This window comes from Microtus pennsylvanicus, chromosome 1 (assembly GCF_037038515.1).
Source record: "Microtus pennsylvanicus isolate mMicPen1 chromosome 1, mMicPen1.hap1, whole genome shotgun sequence".
Classification (NCBI taxonomy): domain Eukaryota; kingdom Metazoa; phylum Chordata; class Mammalia; order Rodentia; family Cricetidae; genus Microtus; species Microtus pennsylvanicus.
Window position 1 is genome coordinate 23,474,159 of NC_134579.1, and position 24,873 is coordinate 23,499,031.

At 43.2% G+C, this 24,873-nt stretch overlaps 1 protein-coding gene across 6 annotated transcripts in view; it reads right to left on the reverse strand.

Annotated features, from left to right (window-relative positions):
* Positions 1 to 24,873, reverse strand: part of App (amyloid beta precursor protein) — a 223,101-nt gene that overhangs the window by 21,615 nt on the left and 176,613 nt on the right. For all 6 annotated transcript variants that reach the window (XM_075959214.1, XM_075959223.1, XM_075959211.1 and 3 more), the window contains one exon: positions 49 to 270. In XM_075959214.1, the coding sequence (XP_075815329.1) occupies positions 49 to 270 (222 nt within the window). The remainder of the gene's footprint in view (positions 1 to 48; positions 271 to 24,873) is intronic.

Sequence of the window (24,873 nt, forward strand, 5' to 3'; positions counted from 1 at the left end):
ACACGGGCACATACCAGAAGGCTTTTGGCTCCAGGAAGGGACTCTTACCTTCATTTTCTGTATTGGCTGGCACGGAGTCCACCCCGAAAGGGTGCCATGGCTGGAGGTCATCCAGGCTGAACTCCCCATTCACAGGAAGAAGCTCCACAGTGGTTTTTGTTTCGGTCAAAGACGGCATGAGAGCATCGTTTCCGTAACTGATTCTGGGTTCGCTGATCATGTTGGCCAAGACATCATCGGAGTAGTTCTGCTCTTTCTGAAGCAGCTCATCTAAACAAAACCAGTTGTGTCCTTGGTTAATGTATGGTCACAGGGGCCGCAGCTCCAGCAGCGATCCCTACTGACTATATGCTCTGTGTATGTGTGACAGGTTGTCATTTGGCACCACCTAACATGTCAGTTACAGCTAGCAACTGTCCAGGTGGGTTTGACTCCATGGAGAATGGCAGTGGATGGTTATCCTGTTCTGTTTCACTCCTCCAGAGGTGAAGATCTTGACAGCTAACGGCCCCTTCCTTTTCATAGACACCCCACAGATCCAATGATCATGAAGGAATCCATATCATGGAGAACTAACATGAAGCACAGAAGCTGGGCAAGGTACAGTCCCTGAAGCAAGAATATCCTTTATCCCCATCTTATGTGAAGTGGAGGGGTGGGGGAAGCATTATAGATGAGCAGCCTGCTCAATTCAGGCATTAGCTTTTGCTTTGAAAATACCTGCCTTCCCCAAAAGCAGTAGGAATAAAAACACGCATGTTGTCCTTCAAGTATAGGCCTGCGGATAGGGAGCCTTGCTAATTCTCTGGGCGAATCTCCCATCTCTGCCTCTGAGCATCATGCATGTGGCCTGAGCTGAAAGCTCCTGCCCTTCTTGTCTGGAGTGTGTATCTTCTAAGGAATTCCATTGGCAATGCCCCCACCTTAAAACCTGAGCGTGCGCGGCGGGGGCGGGGGGAATCATCCTTATAGAATATCGTTGACTTATCCAAAGTCTGAGTCCTCCCATTACACCTTTCACCGTTTATATAAAGTTTATTGGGGGAAAAAGAAAAATAGAAAAGAACTTTGTATTGAGAGTAGCTACTACAAAAACAAAAAACAAAAAACCCAAACAAACCAACAACAAAAGACACTCCCTGAAACGGAAGATTTGTGATTCTCCTTTTATCTTACAAAAGATCTCCTGATCCTTTCTTTATAATTAGAAAAAAATAGAGGCCTCTAGATCACATATGTCATTGATATTTGGTTAACTTAAGTATGCCATTACTCAGTCATACCTGGGTCTAGAATTTACTGAATGATATATTTCATGCCAATCACTGCTAAATACTAGTGATGAAGAAAAATCTGGACTTAAATTTGACTTGTTACATTTTACTATCATCCTTTAAATTCTTTTTTAAGTTGACAAAAAGTCAATTTACTGGAAAAATTAAAATTCTGTTCAAATGTACCCATTAAAACAATTTGAAGGGACAGCATTAAAGTATGTGATTAATATCTTCCTGTAAAGTCAGTTTTATTACAAGAGATTATTTTAAATGATAGAATCCCAAGCAAATTAGTCCTTTTGAAGTCTAATTTGAGTTATAATATATACCTACTCAGTGTGGCACTGATCTAAAATTCAATATTTGATGCTCGCGATGACCTTTCCCACACAGATAAAAAGCCCTCATTAGATTTGCTCTAGACTTTTTCATATCTTACCAAGTCACAGGTAATAGCCAATAATGTAGCCAAAGTCTGATTTAATAAATTAAATGGGCATTTCTTTTCTATAAATCTTATGCTTTGACTTATCACCCTGAAGCCAAGATAGTCTGGAATAATTATCGGTGCCTACATGCCTGTTCTAAGAGGGCATCGCCAGCTAGGAGGGAGCTCTTGGCTGCTCCCCATCTCTAGGCATTTGCCATCACTCATTTCCTGAACCTGGAACTTTTTCAGTGACTTGCTGTTTCTCCATGTCTCTGAATAATTTTGCCTTTCAAGGAAAGGGGCGAGGGAGGGAGGGAGGAAGGGAGGGAGGGAGAGAGAGAAAGAGAAACCCCCGTGTCCTTAAGATTTTCTTCTTATATATCTTTCTACTACTTTCCCCTGTGAAAACACCATCTATGCTTAAAAGCATAAGCATCTCCTACGTGTAGACAGAACTGAAATGCTATCTCTTCATGTCTGACTTTTTCCTCTCATTCTACATATTCCAAGAATTTGGAGGGTATATTACCTTGCCCCTCCTCCCTCACCCCCAGGTCCATGAACTTGGTTCTCCTCTTTTCCCTCCTGCCTCCCATTCCACATTTAGTGCACACAAAGTCTCAAACTCTCATCCGTGACTCAAACTTAATACTCTTGATGACATTTGAATTCCAATTCTGAATTCCTTTATTTACCCCCTTTTCTGTGGCCTCCCCAATTACTTTTTTGTTATGATCTGCTGCTGGCAAAAAGAATAACACTTTTGCCTTGGTAACTGTAGCTGAAGACTTACTGCAGAATTCATGTATTGGAGCTTATCCCCACTGAAGTAACAGTACATGGGGCTCTGGGGGTGGGGAAGTGAAGGAACTCACTGCTATGAATGGAGGGCTTGTTCTCTCTGGAGGGCACAGCCCAAGTCTCCACTTTTGAATAGTTCTACTAGACCCTGAACCTTCCAGAATCTTCTCAGTCTTGTGTTTAGGACCACGAGAAATAAATTTTTATTTTTTATAAACGACCCAGGCACAGATACTAATTGTTGGTTTTTATTGTTGTCATTGTTTTAGTTTAAGACAAGCGTCTCGTGTAGTCCAGGATGGTTTCAAACTCTACGTAGATGAGGATATTACCTTGAACTCACAATGCCCCACCTCCCAAATTTGGAGACTTCAGGCATGGACCACCACATCCAGTTCAGGTATTGTTAAAGCAGCAGAAACTGACTGCTGTTCTCCTCACTCAACGTCATTTGACGGTCTTCCCTAGACCTTTTCCAGATACTGATTTCCCCCAAAGTCAGTGGGTCCTCATTTGTACTGAATCAATCCAAGATGCTGGAGTCCTTTAGTGTTCCTGCCCCCTGCATATCTTTATGTGGTTTACAACTTCTTCCTGTCTATATTACACCTCTTCAGCTGTAGTATTCAACAGTGTGGGTTATCAAAGATGCAGTGTTTGTTTGCAGAGTAAATCAAGCATAAGCAAGAACGCCTTCCATCGGATAAGGCTGACTCACAACCACATTAGCTCTAAAGCATGGGCACTGTCCCCAAGACCAAAGCAGCTGGAAAGAGAAGAGACTCCACCTTGCTCCTGGCAGTGAAAAAGCAGCACAGGGACTCACAACAGGGAAGTGTTCCATTTGGATACGTGTGTGCACACAGGGTCCTAGGAATTTAAGGCAGAGAGAAATGCAATAACCTTTTCTCATTAATCTTTTGAGCCGACTGCAAGATATTTTTTCCAAATGGGCACAAGGCATGGCGCAACACTGCTGTGAACACCCCTGGCTTTCACAAACTTCATGTGATAGGGATAGGGTGGTGGTTAAGAGCACTGGCTGTTTTGCACAGGACCTGAATTCGATTCCCAGCACCCATATTATTCATAACCATCCACACCTCCAATTCCAGGGATCTGATACCTTCTTCTGAACTTCAGATACCAGGCACACGTGGTGTGAATACATACATCAGGCAAAACATTGAGACACACACACATACAAAGCTAAATCCCCTCAAAACAAAAGAACAAGAAAAAACCCATTAGGAAACTCCTGTGAAAAGTTGAAATATTCAAGGAAAGTGACGTTTTTAATTGAGAAAAAAAAAGCACTTAGCCTTTGTGCATAAAGTAGCGGAAATCCTTATTATTATCTTTATGTAACACAGGATATTTAGAAATAACCACTTCTGGCTATGTCATTTGGAACAAGGAACTCAGTACAGTCTCGAGAGCATGGGGCTGGATAAATTCAATAGAATTATCATTACCACTGTAGGGCTCTACTTTGTGATCATAGAATGTTCAAGACAGCCAGACCGCTCCGTGATTAAGGGCTCCGGACTTTACCATTGGCAAATGCACTGGCACTGGGCAATTGTGCCTGTGACCAACAGGGCAGGGACCATTTTGAGCTTTGACTCTGTGGTGAGGCTAAACCACCAGAAGCCATCTTCTACTTCTACGGATTATCCTTTTATCAGAATTAATTTACTATTTTATTACAATGCTTTGATGGCCTGCATTGAGGATCGCCGAAGCTTTGATGTCTAAGCTTGCTAATGACTGTATCAAGGTAAGAGGCCATATTCATTTTCCCAAGACTCCTTTTCCCATTCTTCTGGAGAGCTACTTGTTATTGCCCAAAATTACATCAGTTACTTCTGCAGTGAAGTATCTACTCTGATGCCCAGACACTTGAGTTTTGCAAGTTAAAGCATGAATATGTAATTGAGCCCAGTGATTGTCAGTATTTCACTTACAGTTTAAGCAATGGAGATAAATTCAAACACAAACATACTAAATCCCATAACCTTTCTCTTTCAAAAATACTTCAATGATACATGTAGGCAAACTTACAGTAAACAGGAAAGGGGGACAGAGCAGGGGAGAGGAGTAGGGGGCGGGGCAGGAATAACACCACTAGCTACTGTGGAAAACATTCAAGGTATTTCAAAGAGAGCAGCATCAAAAGATTCGAGACTCACAGTGATTTCATCTTCAAATGACCTAAAACCTTAAAGCTTGGTTTTGTAGATGCAAAAGATGGCCGTGATTACTCATTTTTAGGGAAACTGCCTCATGAATAAAAGTTCTGCGGGAGGAGGGACTACATGAACTCTACATAATCTGCCTCATAGTCTCCTTGTAACTATTAAATGACCTATTAGCAACATATCTTACAAACATTTAAGGGCTACCTTGTAGGTTCAGAAAATAAAATTCATAGACATTGAGTCAACTGGCTCTCTCTCTACAAGCTTCACAATTACTGAAAATTAATTGCTGATTGCTGCCTTCTTTACATTGGACACACTTGGGAGGACTGGTTTTTTTTTTCATAGATGAGGAGGCTATCTTAGCCTTTAGCCCTGACAAACAAGGCCACTAAAGGCCTAGCTTGGCGACCACTGAACAACTTTTCTTCAGGACTGAACCTTTACTGATACTATAACCTTTCTATTTTGAGTCTTTGAATCCTAGTGGAAAAAAAATAAAACCCACTAACCTCCAACGTCTATCAAAATAGAAATTTCTTTTTAACTTTGTGGAAGGGGATTTTTCTAAAACCAGTTTTTACCATGTAAATAGGTACTTATCCATCTGCCTGCTGCTCCGCACACCACACTGGGCCCCGCCCTCTGCTTCCAGGTGCACTGGAAGTCTCTGTGAAAGGGCTGTAATTTCTCCTCATCAAGAGGCTCCTCTATAAATCAGCTATCATCCGTTCTAGGCATCTTGCCCACACCAGAACTATGGGACCAGATTTAATTTTCCAACCAGAGCTTGGGTATATCTGGCTCTTGGCTCAGCCTGTTACTGTGATGCTGTCATTAATGTCTTGTAGCCTCCGAAATTCCTTAAAGCCCCATTCTTTATCCACAAGATTCCAGGTGCTTCGGTGACAGTCCTGTCATGTAAACTCAAGCTCCTCAGGTGTCCTTCGGGGATCTTGTTGGAAACTGTGGCATGTGTTGCAACCCATGCTTATATCTCAGATCTTGAAACGCTGAGATAGAGTTCCAAGTATAAGGTTTATTTGGGGTATACAGCAAGTTTGAGGATCTCCTGAGTTACAAAGCAAGATTTTATCTCAAAGGGGAAGAGATACCTACTTCCTCACCGCCCCCCCCAGATATATGAAAGAAATTCTGCACATTGAGAGGACTCCCAAGTGATGGCAATTTGTGGTGCTGTCATTTGTGATGTTGTCTGAGAGGGCCAGAGCCCCACCATATACAAGCATTACTACTTCACAAAAGACAGAGCAGTCTGCAAAACAGAATGTGAAAGCAAAGCACGGGTAAGAAGCACTCCGGCCGAAAGTCCTGCACTCCAGAACATCTCAGAGAGTCTTTCTCTGCAAACCCAACACTCAGCTGCCTTTAAACTGACATTCACGGCCACGTTTCTGCACCAGGATGCCCCAGGAAAACTAAGACCAGCCACGACTTCTTTCTTTGCCTAATGGTTTATTGAGCAGGAAGGGGCAGTCCAGGGAAGTTTGGGGGAAGCAGGTTGTGTTGTGCAGTCTCAGAATAAGAACGCACACAGAATAAGGCACCAGGCCACACTTCACCACTGGCTCCTCCCAGAAAGGAGGACTATTCCTGCACTGAGGACACTTTGCAGACCAGCCTGGCTTGGCTTAGCTTGGCTCCGTGGAGCAACAGCTGATAGGGGTGATGCCTTGGGGTGTCTTTCTGTGATTACTGCATGCGATTGTGACGCTCTGATGCCGTGACACTTGAGCCCTGCCATAACACCTTAAAAAGAAAAGACACTATCCTCTTGACCCTGTTTATGTCTGTGGCCTTTATGACCACTCATTGGCTCATTGGGTAACCATAGCAACCCCCATTAAGAAAAGAATGCACAAACATCCAGTTCGAGAAGGTTTAAAATGAACACGTGAGGCATGTTAGCACATGCCTGTAATACTAGCTCTTGGGAAGGCTAAAGTTGGAGGATCTTAAGTTCGACGCCAATCTGGTTATATAGTGAGTTCCAAGCCAGCATTAGGGATGGAGTGAGATTATGTCTCAACACAAATAATAAATCACTAGATATAGAGATTGGTGGATAGATGTCAAGGGACAGAACTAATATTATATTAGCAACCTTTAGGAACTCAGTTCCTAAAGTGATCTTCTCATCAGTCCATGAAAATTTCCATGTTATTTGGAAAGAGATAGATGTAATTATTATTGTCTAGATTCTTGAGGTAGAGCGGCAATGCCAGGTGATAGTACTCATGTCTAAATTGAGGTTTGTTTTTGTTTAGAAGTTTCTTGGCCACAGAGAATTAACATGGCATGTTGGGTCCACTTACAACAGGGAACTGTGCCTAGAGAGGAGTCACACAAGGCTGTATGTACATCACTCTTTAAACTATTCCTTATGGCAAGTGACATTTTCCTGAAATCCCATCGTCTAGTCTAGACTGAAGTTTCAGAAGAAGCGCCTTTCCCTTGAAGGTAAGTTTTCTTGTGGCTTTCAAACTCCTACATCAAACAGCTCAGTTCCATTAGACAGAAATCAAGATGAAAACACAGCCAGGCTCCTTGGTCTTGGAAAGGGGATTAAAAAGCTTCCTTTTCCACATTTATTGAAGGAACTTGTGCCAAGGTCCTGATCTTATTTCCAACCACTTTAGGGGGTCCCAATCCTCCTGGAATGTTGGCAACCTGAGGAGCTGACTGCAGAATTTACATACTCTAGTCATGGTCTTGAAAGAAAGTTTGTGGGCTGAAGTTCTAACTCTTATATATAATACACGAATGTACGGGCTTTAAAAATGAGCGATAGAAAAGACTCTAGCTCTAAGGGGCCATAATATTTTTAACTTACTTAAAAAATATTTCCCCAGGTGTGGCCACATACACACACCTGTGAGTCCAGTACTTGGGAGGTGGAAGCTCCCAAGGATCAGGAGTTCAAGGCCAACCTGGGCTGTGTAGGAAGGCATTAACTCATAGGTATGTGTCTTCCTCTTGTCGGTTTCTTGTGAAACAGTGTGGTTTGGCTCTTAACACCAACAGATGTATGCAGTTTCTACAAACAAGCCCCAACATATGTGATTTTCACATAGTAACTATCATAGGACAATTCTTTTATACAACAGTCAAGAAATGGCTGTTTCTTCACATGCTAGGGGAAACACCAGCTGCCTTAAGTATTCGAGGGATGTGGTACCGTATGGCTAAGCTGAAGGTACTTCAGTGTAATTATTCTGTGCAATTCTCTCAAGGCCATTGCAGAAGCGCGACCTCTGTGACAAAGGCGTATTTTCAGAGACTACGACTTCACTGTGGCTCTGCCAGAGTTGTGCAGGAAGGAAGCAGAACAGCAACATTTTATTTGGTGCAAATAATAAAGGAGAAAGGAATGAGCGCAATTAGCCATGCCTTACATTTTAAATGTTCTCATCCTTACAAGCAGATTCTTTTAGCTATTCCTCCATTCTCATGATCTTATTTAATTTTTATGGCTGTGGCTGAAGAGGATGTAATTTTGAGGTTACTGAGGCATTACCTGCAGCACCGGTTTATTAGGCTCCAGGACACACAAAGATGGACTCATGAGGAAGCAGCACTTAATTTCCAGCTTATCTCAGCGCTCTCTGGCATACTTGGTATCATCGTAAAATAAAGATTTATTTACAGCAGCATCACCTATTATTGTGAAAAATGAATTTTCAGTGGGGACAGGAAAGTAGACTACGGTACGAGAAAAACTCAAATGACAGTTCTCACTCTCCTTGTAGGTTCCAGAGTCAGTCTGTCGGACTACTGCGCCCAGAGTCTCCTGCTTCCTTCTCTGCTGCTGGAGGGTGTTCTGGGCATCAGTCCCTGGGGTTCTCTCCTCTCCACCTGAGCTCTGAGACAAGTGGCTAGGAAGAAAAGTCAGCCTCTTTACTTCCAGAGAACACCAGGCCCTTGACCGTCTCTCCATGAGGATTTCTTTGAGATGAGTGAGTCATATCCACAGCCCAGGAATGACTCAGCTGCAGTGTGCATCCTCAGGCACACAAGACGCTGAAGGAGAAGGGAGACCATGCTGCAGTGGTCCCAGCACTGCTGTTGTAGCCGTGCAGCTACAGACAGATCTTCACCAGGCGCTCTCACTATGCTCTCCAGGATGACTGTCCCTCACAGCTGTGTCCTTGTGTGCCTTACACAAACGTAGCTACCCAGTGGCCCCATCTCACGGAGGTTCTGCCTCAAACCTGAAAGAGAACTCTGCCTGACCTGCATAAGAACACAGTATATGAACAGAATAGGAATCACGAGGCTATGCTGGGAAGAGAGCTCAGGAGAATGAATTTCAGTTGACAAGTGACTGACAGACTGCTATAGTCAGGAGGATGAAAAGACTGACTCAGTAAAACTGGTGAGCCTGTGATAGAAAGGAAGATTTCAGCACCCAAAGACAATTTCATGGAGAGAGATGCAGAGATAGGCTGACAATTAGGCGGCCAGTGTGGAAAATGTGCCCAAATACACACACCATCACAATGGAGGATGGACTGCTTTCTCCACACACAAAACATCTCTGTATGCATGACAGCTCATTTGAAGTGGTAATTTATGCATATTTTAAGAACCCTAAACACATCCTTTCTATTCTTCTGTACACTGGCCCGCTTGTCTTCAACACAATCTTGCTTTCCAGCGAGCAATCCCAGCTATGGCAATAGCCCTCTCTCTCCCCGCAGTAACTCACTCCCAGTTTCCCTTAAGAGTGCCCAGGGAGACTGCAGGGAGACCTGGAATCACCTAGGAGACCAGCCTCCAGGCACACTGGAGAGGGATTGTTTAGATTAGGCTGGCTTCTAGGCTTGTCTCTGAGGGGCAGGTTAATGGAGGTAAGCATACCTACCCTAACTGTGGAGAGCATCATTCTCTGGGCTTAGCCCTCCACTGCCAGGAAGTCACTGCCCTAACCCGAGCACTCAGCAGCAGCTGCTTCCTTACTGTATATGTCACATGACCGCTGCCTCAAGGTGTCTTGACCGCCTTGACTTGACGGACTGGGTCCTTGAACTGCAAGCCAAGACAAACCCATTCTCCCTTAAGCTGCTCTGGGTCAGGGTATCTTATCACAGGAAGCAGAGAAGTAAGACAGAGAACCAAGCCTGGAAATGGCATGTACTAAGCATTAAAGGTCTGACAGGGGATGGCATATGTCTGTCTTCTGTAAGGCATTTGTGGGGCACAGAAGTGAGCTGTGGAAAGGACTCAGGCTTGTATTCCAGAACAAGGAATCTCTACTTAACCTTAATTGGCGAGCTCATCCACTCATCCTTTAATTAATTAAGGAATTTAGTTATTTACCTGGCAAACAATCTCATCATCTTCCAGACCTGATGTGGGATTCTCCTCTGTATGCTGTGAATGCCACTGGTGAATAAAGAAACTGCTTTGAGTCTATAGCAGAGCAGGGCAGAGCAGAGGTAGGCAGGGAAAACTAAACTGAATGCTGGGAGAAGGAAGGTGGAGCCGCCATAGACAGATATGCTGGAACCTTGCTGGTAGGCCACAAGCCTTGTGATAAAATATAAAATAATGGAAACGGGTTAAATTGAAATATAAAACCTAGCCAATAAGAAGTTAGAGCTAGTAGGCCAAGCAGTGATTTAATTAATACAGTTTCTGTGTTGTTATTTTGGGAATCTGGGTGGCCAGGAAACGAGCAAGTGGCCTCCTACTACACAGATCAGTGTTAGAAATAACTAACTCAATCTCTGTGCACTCACAGAACTCAAAGCTCATAGGAAAGAATCCCCCCCCCCCCCCAGTGCTAAGAATATCTTCCTTCTCAGTCACCTCTCCATGGTTTTTGGTCTCTGTTGACCTGGAGCACCATGGCCCCGTCTCCACCCTCCCTGGGCTGGGATTATAGATGAGTGCTGTCATTACAGCTTCTTACATGGAGCTGGGGGGCAGAACTCACATCCTCATGCTTCCGTAGCAAGCACTTTCCCCACTAAAGTCAACTCTCCAGTCCTTAGATCAAAAACACTTCATTGAACAAAAACAGGGATTTTACCTGTTGTTTGCAAAACATGTTAGGGAAATGACCATTGAGAGAGCATTTGCACTGGGTTAGGTATTATGAGCAGTACAGAAGTGACTTATGGTACACAAGAAGATGCACCCATAGCTTCTATGCAAATACAAACAACTGTTAATCTATATGAGGAACTTGAACATCCATGGGTTCAGGCATTCCTGGCATGGGATGTTCTGGAATCCGCCCCTAACTCCCAACACTGAGAGATTCTGCTCAGTTCTTGGGAGATTATATCCAATCTCTCCAAACTGCTTCTAATTTCTATACTTCCCAGCTCTAGTACAAGACCACCTAAGATTCTTTGGGCTCTGCTGAAAATACGCAATTCTAGAAACTTATTTATTTATTTTTGAAAAGGTTACCTTAAAATGCTGTTTTCATGCCCACACAGTTAGCCTCTCCTCACCTCACCTAGCTCCCAAAATAGTTCAACTTGAACCAAGAGCCTGCCTCTAAATAAACACCATTAAAGTGTGATCATCTTCAGGAACATGTAATTAATTCACTCAGAAGTTCGCACCTCATAATTACCAGAGCACACCAGTATCCCTCTGAAAATTGCATGTGCTTTATGTAGTCCTTGTCTGTGCGCACTGTAAACTTCAACGATAAATTGAAAAATGATGCACATTACTGTGTATTTATACACATCTTTTCATCTTTCCAGTGCGGTAAACATTAATTAACCCTGGCTAATTAACCCAGCCACCATTTACAGATCCACTCCTTTATCAGCCTCATGTGAACGTGTAGCACTTAGAACCTTTCAGAATTTGGTACCCATTGAATACGGAAATTAATTTTTCTTTTCATGCAGAGAGCAAAGATTCAGGACATGTAGTGCTTGATTCAAACGTGGTAGTATTTGGGACAGTGTCTTCAGAGTCTTAGAAGTTGAGGGTAGGCAAACAGGTGGCCTGCTGCTAGGTGACAGCCCCCGTCCCCACCTCACATACACACTGTGTCTGAGACTGTGACCTTATTTGGTAATAGGGTCTTTGCAGATGTAATAGATTTAAGGTGATGCCAACCTGTGGAGTAGAACGTCTCCCTGTCTGTTGTCATACTAGCAAAGACACGGCAACAGAGATGAGAGAGGAAGTGTGAGGTGGGCACTCGGGGCCATCTCTACACCCCAAAAGACAGGCAAGTATCTAGGGCAGCTCCAGAAGCAAGAGAAAACATTAGAACAGATTGCGTCCTGCAGGCTTCAGAGGGGTGTGGCCTGACAGCATTTTTCTTTGGGACTTCTGGCATTCAGAATGGTGACAGAATACGGTTCTCGTAGTTTTCTGCCATCTGGTTTATGTTAACTGGTTACTCTGGTTTATGTTAACTGGTGACTCTGGTTTATGTTAACTGGTTACTCTGGTTTATGTTAACTGGTGACTCTGGTTTATGTTAACTGGTTACTCTGGTTTATGTTAACTGGTTACTCTGGTTTATGTTAACTGGTGACTCTGGTTTATGTTAACTGGTTACTCTGGTTCATGTTAACTGGTTACTCTGGTTTATGTTAACTGGTTACTCTGGTTTATGTTAACTGGTTACTCTGGTTTATGTTAACTGGTGACTCTGGTTTATGTTAACTGGTTACTCTGGTTTATGTTAACTGGTGACTCTGGTTTATGTTAACTGGTTACTCTGGTTTATGTTAACTGGTGACTCTGGTTTATGTTAACTGGTTACTCTGGTTCATGTTAACTGGTGACTCTGGTTTATGTTAACTGGTGACTCTGGTTTATGTTAACTGGTGACTCTGCTGAGGCACAATCATCCTGGCTATAGTGACACTGGAGGAGAAGGTGACTTTAGACTGAGTTTCCCTCAAGTCTGGGGATGTAGAGCGAGGGATCTGAGAGTCTAATCTGGCTAAATGGGAGCAGCTGTCTTCCCTCCAAATGTCAGGAAGACTTAAGGGAAAACCTCTTCTTTTCAGCTCTGTTCTTTCCCCGGCCTTCTGAAGAGAACACCCGTTCCCTTTCCTGACCCACGCCTCTTATCCTGATAAGACCCTAAGAACTTCAGATGCCCGCGTCAGCCCTTCAATTCAGCCAGGATGTGGAGTGGCCTCGTTCAAGTGCCCTGTAAACACAGAGGTTACATCACTTCCTCCCTAGGAAGCCAGAGAAGCTGAGCTGTGCCTGGCACCAGACATGTGGCAAATACCAGGCGAGTTTCAGATTTTACTAAATTCCGAGCGATGACGCCAGCACTGCAGAGAGGCCAGGAGAGAGAAAGGCACTCATGCCCTGCTGCTCTGCGTAGAGAAGTCAGGACAGCTGGAGGGATCCATACAATTTAGCCTGTCAGTTTCCGTTTAGGGCTTGCCTTGAACAAATCCATGGTTTCAAACAGTCTAAAAGTGATGCTGCTGTTTTTCTACGATGACTGGAAGAGAACGCTGCCTGGAGTGAGTGTGTAGCAGCGTCTGCATTGTTAGCACTCTGGCTCCGTACGTGGGAAATGAGGGCCACAATATTTGTTCTGGATTTGAAAAAGAGACTACCAACTTGAGACTGGGGAAGTGTAGAAAAGGATTGAGGAAGGGAAGCGAAGAGGGGCTGGAGAGCAGAAATGGGGCGCGGTGACGTAATTCTATTTCAGCTCAAAACATCAAAAGATTAAAAAGTGCTAATGTGTTTTGTGGCTTCTGTGAGTAGTTTTAGAATAAAGACACATGTGCAGTAAGTGGGCAAACGCGGAAGAGTCACGGAGAGGCAGCACATTAGATCTGCCCAAAAGACTGACTTAGCCAGGTGCTATGGGCTGAGTGCTGGATCCCCGTGAAATACATTTAAACCCTAGTCCTTAAGGCAAACGTCCTGAGAAAGGGCATTTGAAGGTGGGAACTGATGTGAAATGTTGTCACAAGGGTGACTGGGATGCTGACCCAGAAGGACAGTTGTCCTTATGAGATGCTGGGGAGATACTAGAGAGATTCCTTTTTCAGAGAAAGAAATGTTCTGGGAAGAAACATCGAGGTCAGCATAGGAAAGCAACCCATGGAAGGAGGACGACCTCCCCCTGCAGGGTGGCCGTACACACAGATTCTCTAATCTGGGAGAAAGTGGGAGCTACATATACGACCCAAACAGGCTCCAGAAGGACGCTGAGAGTTTTGAGCTGCTGCCACCTGTGCCCAGCTCCCCAGCCCTGTCACATCCTGAAAATGGCTTTCTTTTTCTTAACAAACCATGTCTATTTCTATCACTACCCCTGTGTCCCTGGGCCGGATCTTTGTTCCCAGCACACCTGGAACTCTCTGTGGGAATTCCCTGGACTTTCTGGGTCCTGGCTCACAACATGAAACAAAAAGGTACCATGCAGAAACCAAGGAGGCCTTCCTAAAAGGCAGCCTGTTAGAACCATGATCTTGAACTTCCAAGCTCCAAATCTACGAGAACGTTAACTTTTATTTTTAAGTTATTTGAACTATAATGTTTTCTTGAGACAGCATCTCATGATGTAGCCCAGGTTTGCCCAGAACCCAGGATCTTCCTGCTTCAATAGCCTGAGTGGCTGGCATTATAACTGTGTGCGACCAACCCAAGCTTGAGGCTGCTGATCTCATAATGGAATATCAGAGAATGAGTAATTAATAAAAAGGGGCTTCTTTAGCTACTGTCTACTACTTTCTTGGTGTACAACATCAACAACAAGATGAAACAAATTCTTGTTGTCTTTCTAATATTAAAAAAAGAGAAGTGGTCCTTTGATCCACACTCCTGAAGGTGGATGTGGCAAGGGACCTCCTGCTGGGTCATCAGAGAGCAGAGGCTCCAACGGTGAGGCAGGCAAACTTCTATATGAAGACCTTCTTAGCTACATAGAGCACCCATCTAATCCTAATTGCCTCCCAAAGGTCCCACCCGAGACATATACTGATTATGGGGATTCTGAAAAGACTGTGTGTGTGTGTGTGTATGTGTGTGTATGAGATTCTGAAAAGAAGTTCCACTGAACCTTCGGCAAGGCCGAGCAGCTGACAAAAGCCGCAGAGACCAGGAAAAGTCTGGAAGGTGGAAAGTCCAGAGTCAATTATCTTGGGTTCTCTTTAGTCACCGAATCAGCCAGTTACTGCCTTCCTCTAGGCCTGACCCAATGCAGTTTTGACCATTAGGTAAATCCCTTGGAATGTATGAGCAGAGACTTAGTTCCCAACCAATCAAAAAGCAAAGAATGTCATCAGATAGCATCTGCGGTCTATAGTTGGGCTTTCTTTGCTTTCCTTCACTCACCCAACTGATGTTTCTATCGATGCATTTACAAAGATTTAAAAAGTGTCTTGATTTGTGGTTTCGTTTAGTTACTTCACAACACTGCTCCAATGTTGGAAGATGGAATTTGAAGTAACCTAAGTCTGTGTTCCACTCCATTGGTAGGTGTATTTGGCTTTGAAATAAATTATCTCTGAAGAGGTGAGAAGTGTTTTTTTTTTTCTGTTTTTCTTCCCTTTTTTTAGTGTGTGTGTGTGTGTGTGTGTGTGTGTTGTGTGATTTAGTTTACACCCGAGGCTCAGAGGAGGCAAACACACACACACACACAGACACACACAGACACACACAGACACACACACACACACACACACACACACTGGGACTCTAACAGTAGCCCGGGTCACTAATGCATCTATCTAGCCATATTGAGGCAAAAGAAAAAGCAGAGATCTAAATGACTTTTCTAAGGGATTCCATTTCCTTTCTTTGTGTTCGTGAAGAGATGACAGTTAAAGGATAAGATTAAATTAAATCTGCTCACTCTGATATGCAAGAAAAAGGCTTTGAGAATTTTTGTTTCTGTTTCATTTCCTTTGAGACAGTCTTAATACATAGCCTACGCCGCTCTGGAACTCCTTCTGTTCTTGGGTTGGCTTTGAACTTGGGAACTACTGAGATTATAGGCATGTGCCTGAGTTATTGTACAGACCCCTCATGGAGAAAGCAAGGAAATGGTCTTTTTTTTTTCCTGCCCCATTTCCAAGGGCTCCACTCACCCTGCCATGTTTTTTTCCATGGGTGAAGGGAAACTCCTAATGGTAGCTTCTCCACTGATCTGGGACACATCCAATCAGGTACTCCCTGTCTTTGGGATGAAAGAAGAGCTGGTATTTAATTTCTAGTCTGTGCCACGTTAGGAAACACTTAATGACAGGGGTTTGCAGGGCTCTCCTTTGTTTTCTGGAACATACACATGCGACTGCTTAACGCAGTGTGCTGCCTCTTGGGAAGTGACATCGAGTGCTGGCAGCCTGCACGCTTTTATTATTATTCTTTTGTTGTCCATCAGCTGACACAAGGCTGTCAGTCAGTTGTCCAAGATGCATCTGCATCTGGCAACTCTGAGTATACCACGAATTTTCTCTTTTGGCTCTCATTAAATTAGTATCATTTTGGATTTGAAGGTCGCCTATGTAGATGTTTTCTAAGGCGGAATCAGTGATAGAAAGCGAAGAATCAGGAGCAAGAAAGGAAAATGACCTTCTAAAGAGACTAATTTCTGAAGAGCTAGGAAAGCAGCAACTAAGGAAAAAGGTCTTAGCGTGAAGCCTGCTCCAAGTTTGTACTGTTTGTTTATTCTCCTCAGAGAGCAGTAATTATAGTTAATAAGCAGTTAGAGCTGGAGGAGCGCTCAATAGGTAAGGGCCTGAGTTCTGTGGCCAGAACACACACACACACACACACACACACACACACACACACACACACACACACACACACACTGAGTTCTATAGCCACTCCCCCCAACACACACAGAGGGTGAGAGAGGGAGAGAGAGACAGCTGTGGGTGGTGTCATGTTTATCATCTCAGAATGGAGACAAGAGGATCCCTAGGGCACCCTGGTCAGTCAGTCTAGTCTACTTGCTGAGTTCCAGACCAGTAAGAGACCTTTCCTCAAACAGAAGGAGGGAAGAGCCTAGGGCACAAACTTGATGTTGTGTTCTGGCCTGCACACATATACCTGCACATACGTGAACACACAACCAAAACAAGGAGAAAAGCTGTTTGTGCCAATTATTTGAATAAATTAAACACAGCATCAATAGTGTGTTACCTTACAAAGCTGTACTCAAACAGTTCCCTGTAATATTTTATGCAAAAGCCTCTTGGAGATACATGATGATAGGAATAGAGACTGATGATCCTTTTGAAAACATCCCTTGTCAAACACGCACTTGCTACACCTAGTCCACAGAGCAGCAAAGCTCAAGAGAGGGCAGTGTGAACTGTTGTTGATCACCCCGTTGACCATGTGAAGAACTGCAGTATAGTTTTATCTGAGAGGAGGCAACCTCAATTAAGAAAATACTGCCATAAGATCAGGCCATATACAAGCTTGTAGGGCATTTTCTGAATTAGTGATTGATGGGGGAAGGCCAAGCCCATTGTGGGTGGGGCCATCCCTGGGCAGGTGGTTCTATAAGATAGCAGGTTGAGCAAGCCATGAGGGGCAAGCCAGTAAGCAGCACTCCTCCATGGGCTCTGCATCAGCTCCTGCCTCCAGGTTCTGGCCCTTTTTGAGTTCCTGTTCTGACTTCCTTCAGTGATGAACAGTGATGTGGAAGTATAATCCAGATAAACACTTTCCCCCTCAAGTTGCCTTGGTCATGGTGCTTTAGCACATCAATAGTAACCCTGATGAAGACAAGGGCTAAAAGCTGCCACTCAGTGCTGCACGCTGGTACCCAGGGAAGGATTGCAGCTCCAAACCCGAGGTATGGATTCTAATGACATGCATCATGTTCTCCTCAGCACAAAGACAGAAAATCTTGGACGTCAGAGCACTGTAACCCAAAGACTTGGAAGGCTGGCAGAAATTCACATGGTTAACAAATCAGGATAAATTAATATGGCCTTTTAATTTTTATATCAAAGTATATACACAAATATTAGCCCCAATTTTCCACAAAAACTTGTTTTCTTACTAGCACATATAAATATGAGTTCTAGAAATCTTGAATTTTTTTAAAGAGTCACTTGTGGTAGAAAATACGTGGATTTCTGTGAGTGTGAGGTAGAGTTCAAGTTCCTGTATTTTAAACAAGAATGCCTCCAAATTACACTTGACTTGGTCCCAAGCATATGTTGAGACACAATGACCTCCAGCAATTCCCAGAGAGTGACTTTTCTTCCTAAGTGGCTTCTAAATGAGACTTTTGGTTCCAAGTATTTATAGCAACTGAACTAAGATCCTGAAAAATACAGATACTGTTTGCTGTCTATGGGGTGAGGAACAGACTTGCAGAAATGGTATTGACTAGTAACCAGGAACCTGCCAGTTTATGGCACTTGCTTCAACTAGTGTCAAGTTCTGGAAACACAGCCATATTTGAACACTTAGATGTTTACAGAGGGCTTCCAATTCTGCGTGGCTATTTTTCCTCTAAAGGAAAAAGCATCTCATTTATTCACACCCCAGGTATTTAAATACTCACTTTGATTTCTGAAGAACTTTGGCAAGATATGAAGAAGCCCTTGACCCCTGACCACTTTTCGTCTCTGATTTGAGCAAGCCACTTAATCACCCTGGATCCTTAATCTGCAAACTGCGAGGGCTCCGCAACACTTTCAAGTTCTCTTGAAGGGCTGTTAGCAGCGGGGTGGATGCCGACCCTTGCTGAACGTGGGGAAGGAAGCCAGCTTTTCTCTTTCCACATCAAAGAGAACAGACCGCCAAACTTCTCTCAGATTTTCATACAATCTTTGACTTAGAGGGAAATGCCAAGTTTATCAAAGGACAGGATAACCAGGCCATTTTCTGTTCCATAAAGAAAGTGATTTCAGCAATCCGCAGATAGTCGTGGCTTAAGTTTTCCTTCCTGCACCTGAAGGAAGTACTTTATACTTTAGGTATGAAGGCTTCTACTTAAGGTGGGGAAAACCAAAACAAAACACTCATGAGCATGCCACTGGCTCCATGCCAAAGGGAAGGAGAGACGCAGTGGGCCAATGTGCTCTAAATGCATTCCGGCAGCCTTGACTACTGGATTACACAATATTTCCCTTGGTTTCGCCTACTATTTTTCTTGAGACAGCTTTCCCCCGATTTGCCCAGGATCACAGACGTGCCCACAGCAGTCTGGAAATGGCGCAGGTTGGTTCTCAGTAGGAAATATTGGCGCTAATGCTGCTCTCAGCCATCCTCAGAACACGGATACTGCAGGGGATTGCCGCGAGACTACATCGAAGGAAATCTAAAATTTACATGAAGCCTAAGTCTTTATTACACTCCTTTACTACAGCCAGATGGGAGGCAGACATAAAGAACTGGAAACTCAAGCATAAGCAAAAAAAGGAGACCCTGTCTCAAACTGGTTGGAAGGCAGAAATTGGAGACTGACAACTGAGGCCGTCCTTTGACCAGCACCTTGAAAAGCATTTTGAACAAACTCTAACTGGCCGTCATCTTTAGAGCAGAGAGCTGGAGTTTGTATCATCATGCCCATCATTTGAAAAAAATTCTGAAATCTGAAATGTTCCCCATCCCAAGTATTTTGGAGAAAAGATACCCCCAAGTAGCACTGTATAATGAAATAAAGAGAAAGTCCAATAATATGTAGAACCCATTTTGACAGACATCACCTACTCTAATAAGTCAGAGAGGAAGACAATGGTAGCATATTAGGAAATGCCTCTTCCTTTTGACAGAATTACTTACAAACCAAGAGCTAAATGCTCATACAAGCATGTGCAAGACCTGGAGGAAGAAAGCCCACCACCTCATACTCAGACCATTTAGGCTAACCAAGTCAACTGCTCCCACCCATGTTTCCTGAACGTAAGCACTTAGAGCCAACACCATCCACCACAGTTTTTCTAAAATCTTAAGAATATCGGGGTAGAGGAGTCTGAGACAGAGTAACTTTGAACATCTTTGGCCCTTTATAGTTCTACAGTTTTACACATAACATTGCTTAAAAAGACATGTATGATGCCTGTACATGTACGTGAATACAGACGTGTGTGCCATAGCGTGGAGGCGGAGGTCAAACGACAACCTCAGTGGTCAGTTTCCAGTCTCTGCCTTCCAACCTGTTTGGCTCTCCTTTCTGTTGTTTACTCTGTGTGCATGCAGTCTTTTGTTACTGAGGGGCTCCCGTTTTCCTCTGGGAGTACAGGGATTATAAATGATGCTGACTAGGTCCAGCATTTATACAGCGGGATCCAAACTTGGGTCCTCATGTTCATGCAGCACGTGATTTACTTATTGAGCCATTTCTCCTGCCCACCAGTCCTAAAATAGATCTAACAATAATAAAGGCACCTTTTTATGAGGACAAGTTGTCTATACCTTAGGCCCATTACTATGTGTACACCTTTGGCCATTACTATAGATTAGACTGAGAACCATCACTCTAGACTGGACCTCATTACTTCTAGATCTTACATTTCCTACCAAGATCCATGCATTAAGGGCCTGGTCTACACCCCAAGGTACCACTGAGTGGTGGCAGAACCTCTAAAAGATAGGACCTAAATGGAGGAAGTTGAGTCTTTGGGGATTTGTCTTTGAGTAGGTGATTCTTGCTCTTTCTTTTTCTTCTTCCTGTCTTTGTTTTCTCCTCCTTGCCACAGCAAAGTAAGAAGGTCCTTCAGTCATAATATAGTTGCCACAAGCCCAAAGCAACATGGCCAAGAGACTATGGACTCAGACCTCTGAAGTAGAGGTATATCATAAAACAAAGCTGGCATTTTAAGTTTATTTATGTTAGGTATTTAGCCACAGTGATAAGAGCTGATGCACCCCCACATTGTTAATTTATCAGGCTGGGAATGAGGCTAAGGAATGCACATCCCTAACTACTTGCAAGTGATGCTGCTGCTGCTGGTCTAAGGTCACCTGATGAGAACTGTTTCTATTAATCATCTCTTGGGCATGGCGTATTTTTGTGAGTATATATATATGCATGCTCAACCTCAAGAAGTAAAAATTGAAGTGGGCACTGTAGCCATATGGAGAATATAAATCAATGAATATATTAAGGGCTGAGGTTAGGATGTCAGCTTGTCTGCAATATCTGACTCACCAAGGAGACTAGAGGAAGATTACTACAGTGCTTCACAGCACTTGAGAGGCTGAGGCAGGAGGACTGTGAATCTGAGAAAAGCCTGGCATATACAGGCCTGTTTCAAAAACATATAAATGAATACTATAATAAATTAAAGGAAAAGCTATACACTTTGCTTGTGTCGGATTATTTTGAGGATTAAGCAAGACTTAAAGTTTGTTATCAAAATGAAGATAACAGCAATAATACAAACAGAAAAAAACCACACAGAAACTTTCATTAAATTATTTGTTCCTTTCTTAGTATATTTGAGTGGAAACAAATAGATCATGCTTCCACAATCAAGAAGCAATCTCCTCTGCTGGCAGGAGAGACCACTTCATGGGTCTGATTTAAGGGCCCAGCAACAATACAGCACTTACATGCTGTCTGCCAGGAGACTTTGGCCATAAACATTTCTGGAGCATAAGCCTGAATAGCTGCTCCCTTGTGACTAAATGGTGAAGTCATCATTGACAATTATGATATCATGAGCCACAGAAAGGCTGGATTTTCTTATATAGAAAACTCTATAGGAACGATCACATGGAGGAAGGGAGGTTTGTCCTACTTTGGCATATGAGCTCTGAGCAAGTGGAGAATGATGGCGTGACCCCCAAGTTCTACAAAATGTACCCTGCTTTACAACCTTAACATAGATGCAAGTGTGCAAGGGGGCTGCTAAAAGGACCTTTCTCTATCTCATAAAACTCTCGATGAAAAGATGCTGAAGATACCCATACTTTCCCCAAATGCAGCTTTGAATTTGGCATTAGCACTAAGTAAGCACCTTTGGATCCAAAGCAATGAAACGGACCACTCTACAGGCTATCAACCAGCTATAATGCATGGCCTTGGTGGTACCTATAAAATGATATGGCTCGAGCAGCTGAAAAGCAAGGTGCCCTCTTGCTCTAGTAATCTTCACTAGGTGACATTAGGAGTAAGGAATGGCTATCAAATTAGACCACCTAGAGCTATCAGATTAGTATTCATCAATTGCCTTAACGAGAACAAAGCCTTCTCTTAGCTGCTGATCTGAAGTCTCTCTGAGCAAATTGTAAACTATTCTAAGCTATTTGAGAAAGAAAGATGGTGCCCTGCATCTTTTAGGTATTAGTTAATAATTTAGCGATGCTATATGTCCTTCATTAACTCTTGGATCTTGTTACTCACATTGGCCAAATGACAGCAGCATACACTGAGATGCAAGTTTTAAGACAGCATTTCATGCTCTCTCCTAACCTGACTGTACAGCCAAGGTCTTGATTTCTGATCCCTGTGTCTTTGCTACCTGTGTTTTTATCACACAAGCCATAAAGAAAGGCAAAGGTAAGGTAATTCTGTAGAGGTCAGTGCTACTTCAAGCACAAGGTGTAGCTAATACTTAATGAGCAAGCACAAGTCAGTAACATCTTCCAAGAGTGACAGACAATAAATGGTTCTTTTTTTTTTTTTTTTTGGTTTTTCGAGACAGGGTTTCTCTGTGGTTTTGGAGCCTGTCCTGGAACTAGCTCTGTAGACCAGGCTGGTCTCGAACTCACAGAGATCTGCCTGCCTCTGCCTCCCGAGTGCTGGGATTAAAGGCGTGCGCCACCATCGCCCGGCCCAATATTAAATTCTTTGTCTGAGTCAATGCGTCATCTATCAACAGTGGTTGAAATGAACCAGACTTTACCATTGACAACCTAGTTCATTCCCCAAAAGACATTGTGGATATGTTTTTTTGTTTATTTGTTTGTTTATTGTTTTTAAATTCCTTTTTTTTTGAGATAGGACTTCCCAGTACAGTCAGAGTTGGCTACGAACTCATGAGCCTCCTGTTTCAATCAGTGTGCTCTCTTGATGGTTGAGCCGCTTCCCAGCCCTGTTGACCCATCCTCCCTGTTTAAGATTTCCCACCTGTGTCTGCAGAAGACACGGCATAAGAGCTATTAACAAAGAATAATGAGGCTTACTCAGTGACTATATTGCAAAATTTGCTTCTGAGCAGAACAGTGAAAGGCAAATTAACATTCCTTCCCAACTCTGACTCACATGCAAACAAATTCGTTTCATTCCCAGCTAATCCTCTTAGAAGCAAACTTCAAAATTAATCTCAATTTGGCTTCATTTCCATATTCTGGGTGGCAAACATCACTATGACTTTTTTCCTTAAAAGTAAAAAAAAAAAGAACCTTGAAGGCTGCTGCTTGTGACAAACAGAAAAACCAGCCCTTGTTACAGTCCAAAATCACTGGTTGTTCCCAAGACTAGAAAAAAAAACCCAGGACACATCTGTCGCAGTGTCCCCTGCCAGGAAACCATCATGCTACCACCACTGTGGTCTGATTTCACACCCCACTCATTCTTTGTTAGAATTTCTTTTTTTGATTTTGTTTCAAATTATAGTGCCACACGTAAGAGTTGGTGAGTTGAGAAAATATCTCCCTGCATCATGGTAAGAATCAGCAGCTTGGCGTGGGAGAGGCTGCCTCTGGCGTTCCTCCACCTGGCTGAGATGCTCCCCACCACAAAGAAGTAAGGGAGGGTATGAAAAACAGAAACTAGAGATGTAGTGTAGCTAGCTTAACAAAAAGGTCACAGAGTCTTTGGAATTTTACTGAGATATGGAGCAAAAGATGGGAGGATGAATTCGGCTACTTCTAAATAGTGACCTTCTCCAGGGGGTCTAGGGTAGAACCATCTCACAGCGCACACCGATCGCTTAGTTAATCCTTATTAGAAACATTGTAACAGGAGTCTGGGGCCAAGTGTGAACTGTGTGGATCTGGCAGCCCACCTGCAATCCCAGCACTAGGGGAATGGGCATCAGTATAGAGAAGTTGCCCTGTGTCAGCTGCTGGCCGCCACATACATTCACACATGTGTACCCTGCTATGTGCCCACACACATTCACACACACTAAAAATAGGGGAAAGGATAACAGCAATGCATTGCAAACTGAACTAAAGGCAAGCTCCATTTATTAAAATACAAATAAGATATCACTACATTGAGGCAGTGACTGTTTTGCTTTTCTGACCTTCTGGCTGAACCCATTTTCTGTCTCTGGGTTTTTATTAATCAGGCTACAAAGGTCCTCATATCTGTCTATGATATGAACACATGGTTCCAAGTGCCTAAACCAGCTGTAAAGTCTTCATGCACATAGCAGTCACTTTTTGTGAAAAGTTAAGTAAGAATAGAATAAGTTAATAGCACGCTTTCTTATTTACTAACAATTTTCTTCATTCTCTGTCTCTGCCAGCCCCCACAACCCAATCCAGTTTACCTAGCTAGGCAGCCCAAGATGGCCTTGAACTCTACATCCTCCGGCATCCGTCTCTCACCAGTGCTTTCTCTTGACTGACAGTTACTCCCAGCACTAACTAGTCTATCTTGGTAGACTGAGAAGAGCTGTAAGTATTCCACTTTAAGCCCTGTCTGGATTTGTTAATCAGCCCCCACATCAACATGTTTACTAGCCAGAGACAATAGAAGCACTGTCTCCAAAATAAACATACTATATTTTTTTTCCTGGAGACTGGACATTTTTATTTTTATTAAGAGGCCACAGTAAAATTCTAATAAAAAACAATGTTGTGACAAAAATAACCATCCTTTTATTAAAGTGTATTTCTTGTTTCCTTGGCACATTTTTTTAAATACCAACCCCAAATCATGGGTTTGCTCACCACAGATCTTTCCGGCTTTATAGAGTAGTTCACGTTTTATTAATTTTGAATGCTAAAAGAAAAAAAAATCTATGAAACAATTCGAGCTGCCTTCCCCTCTCCTGCCTTCTCTTCTCTCTAATTCATAAATTGGCCATTGCTGCATTGTGTGAAACAGACATCTCTGAACTGAATGCTACTATAGCCTTGAGGTAGCTGCAATCTGAAGAACCTCGAAGGAAAATTAAAAAATCCCTCAACACCAACACAAAGAGTAGAACAGAACTAATGTAGCATGGACTTACAGGAAATGACAAGGGACAAGACATCTACTTGGCTAAAATTGGCAAGTTGGCAAAGTCAAGGTTGAGCTCAAGAG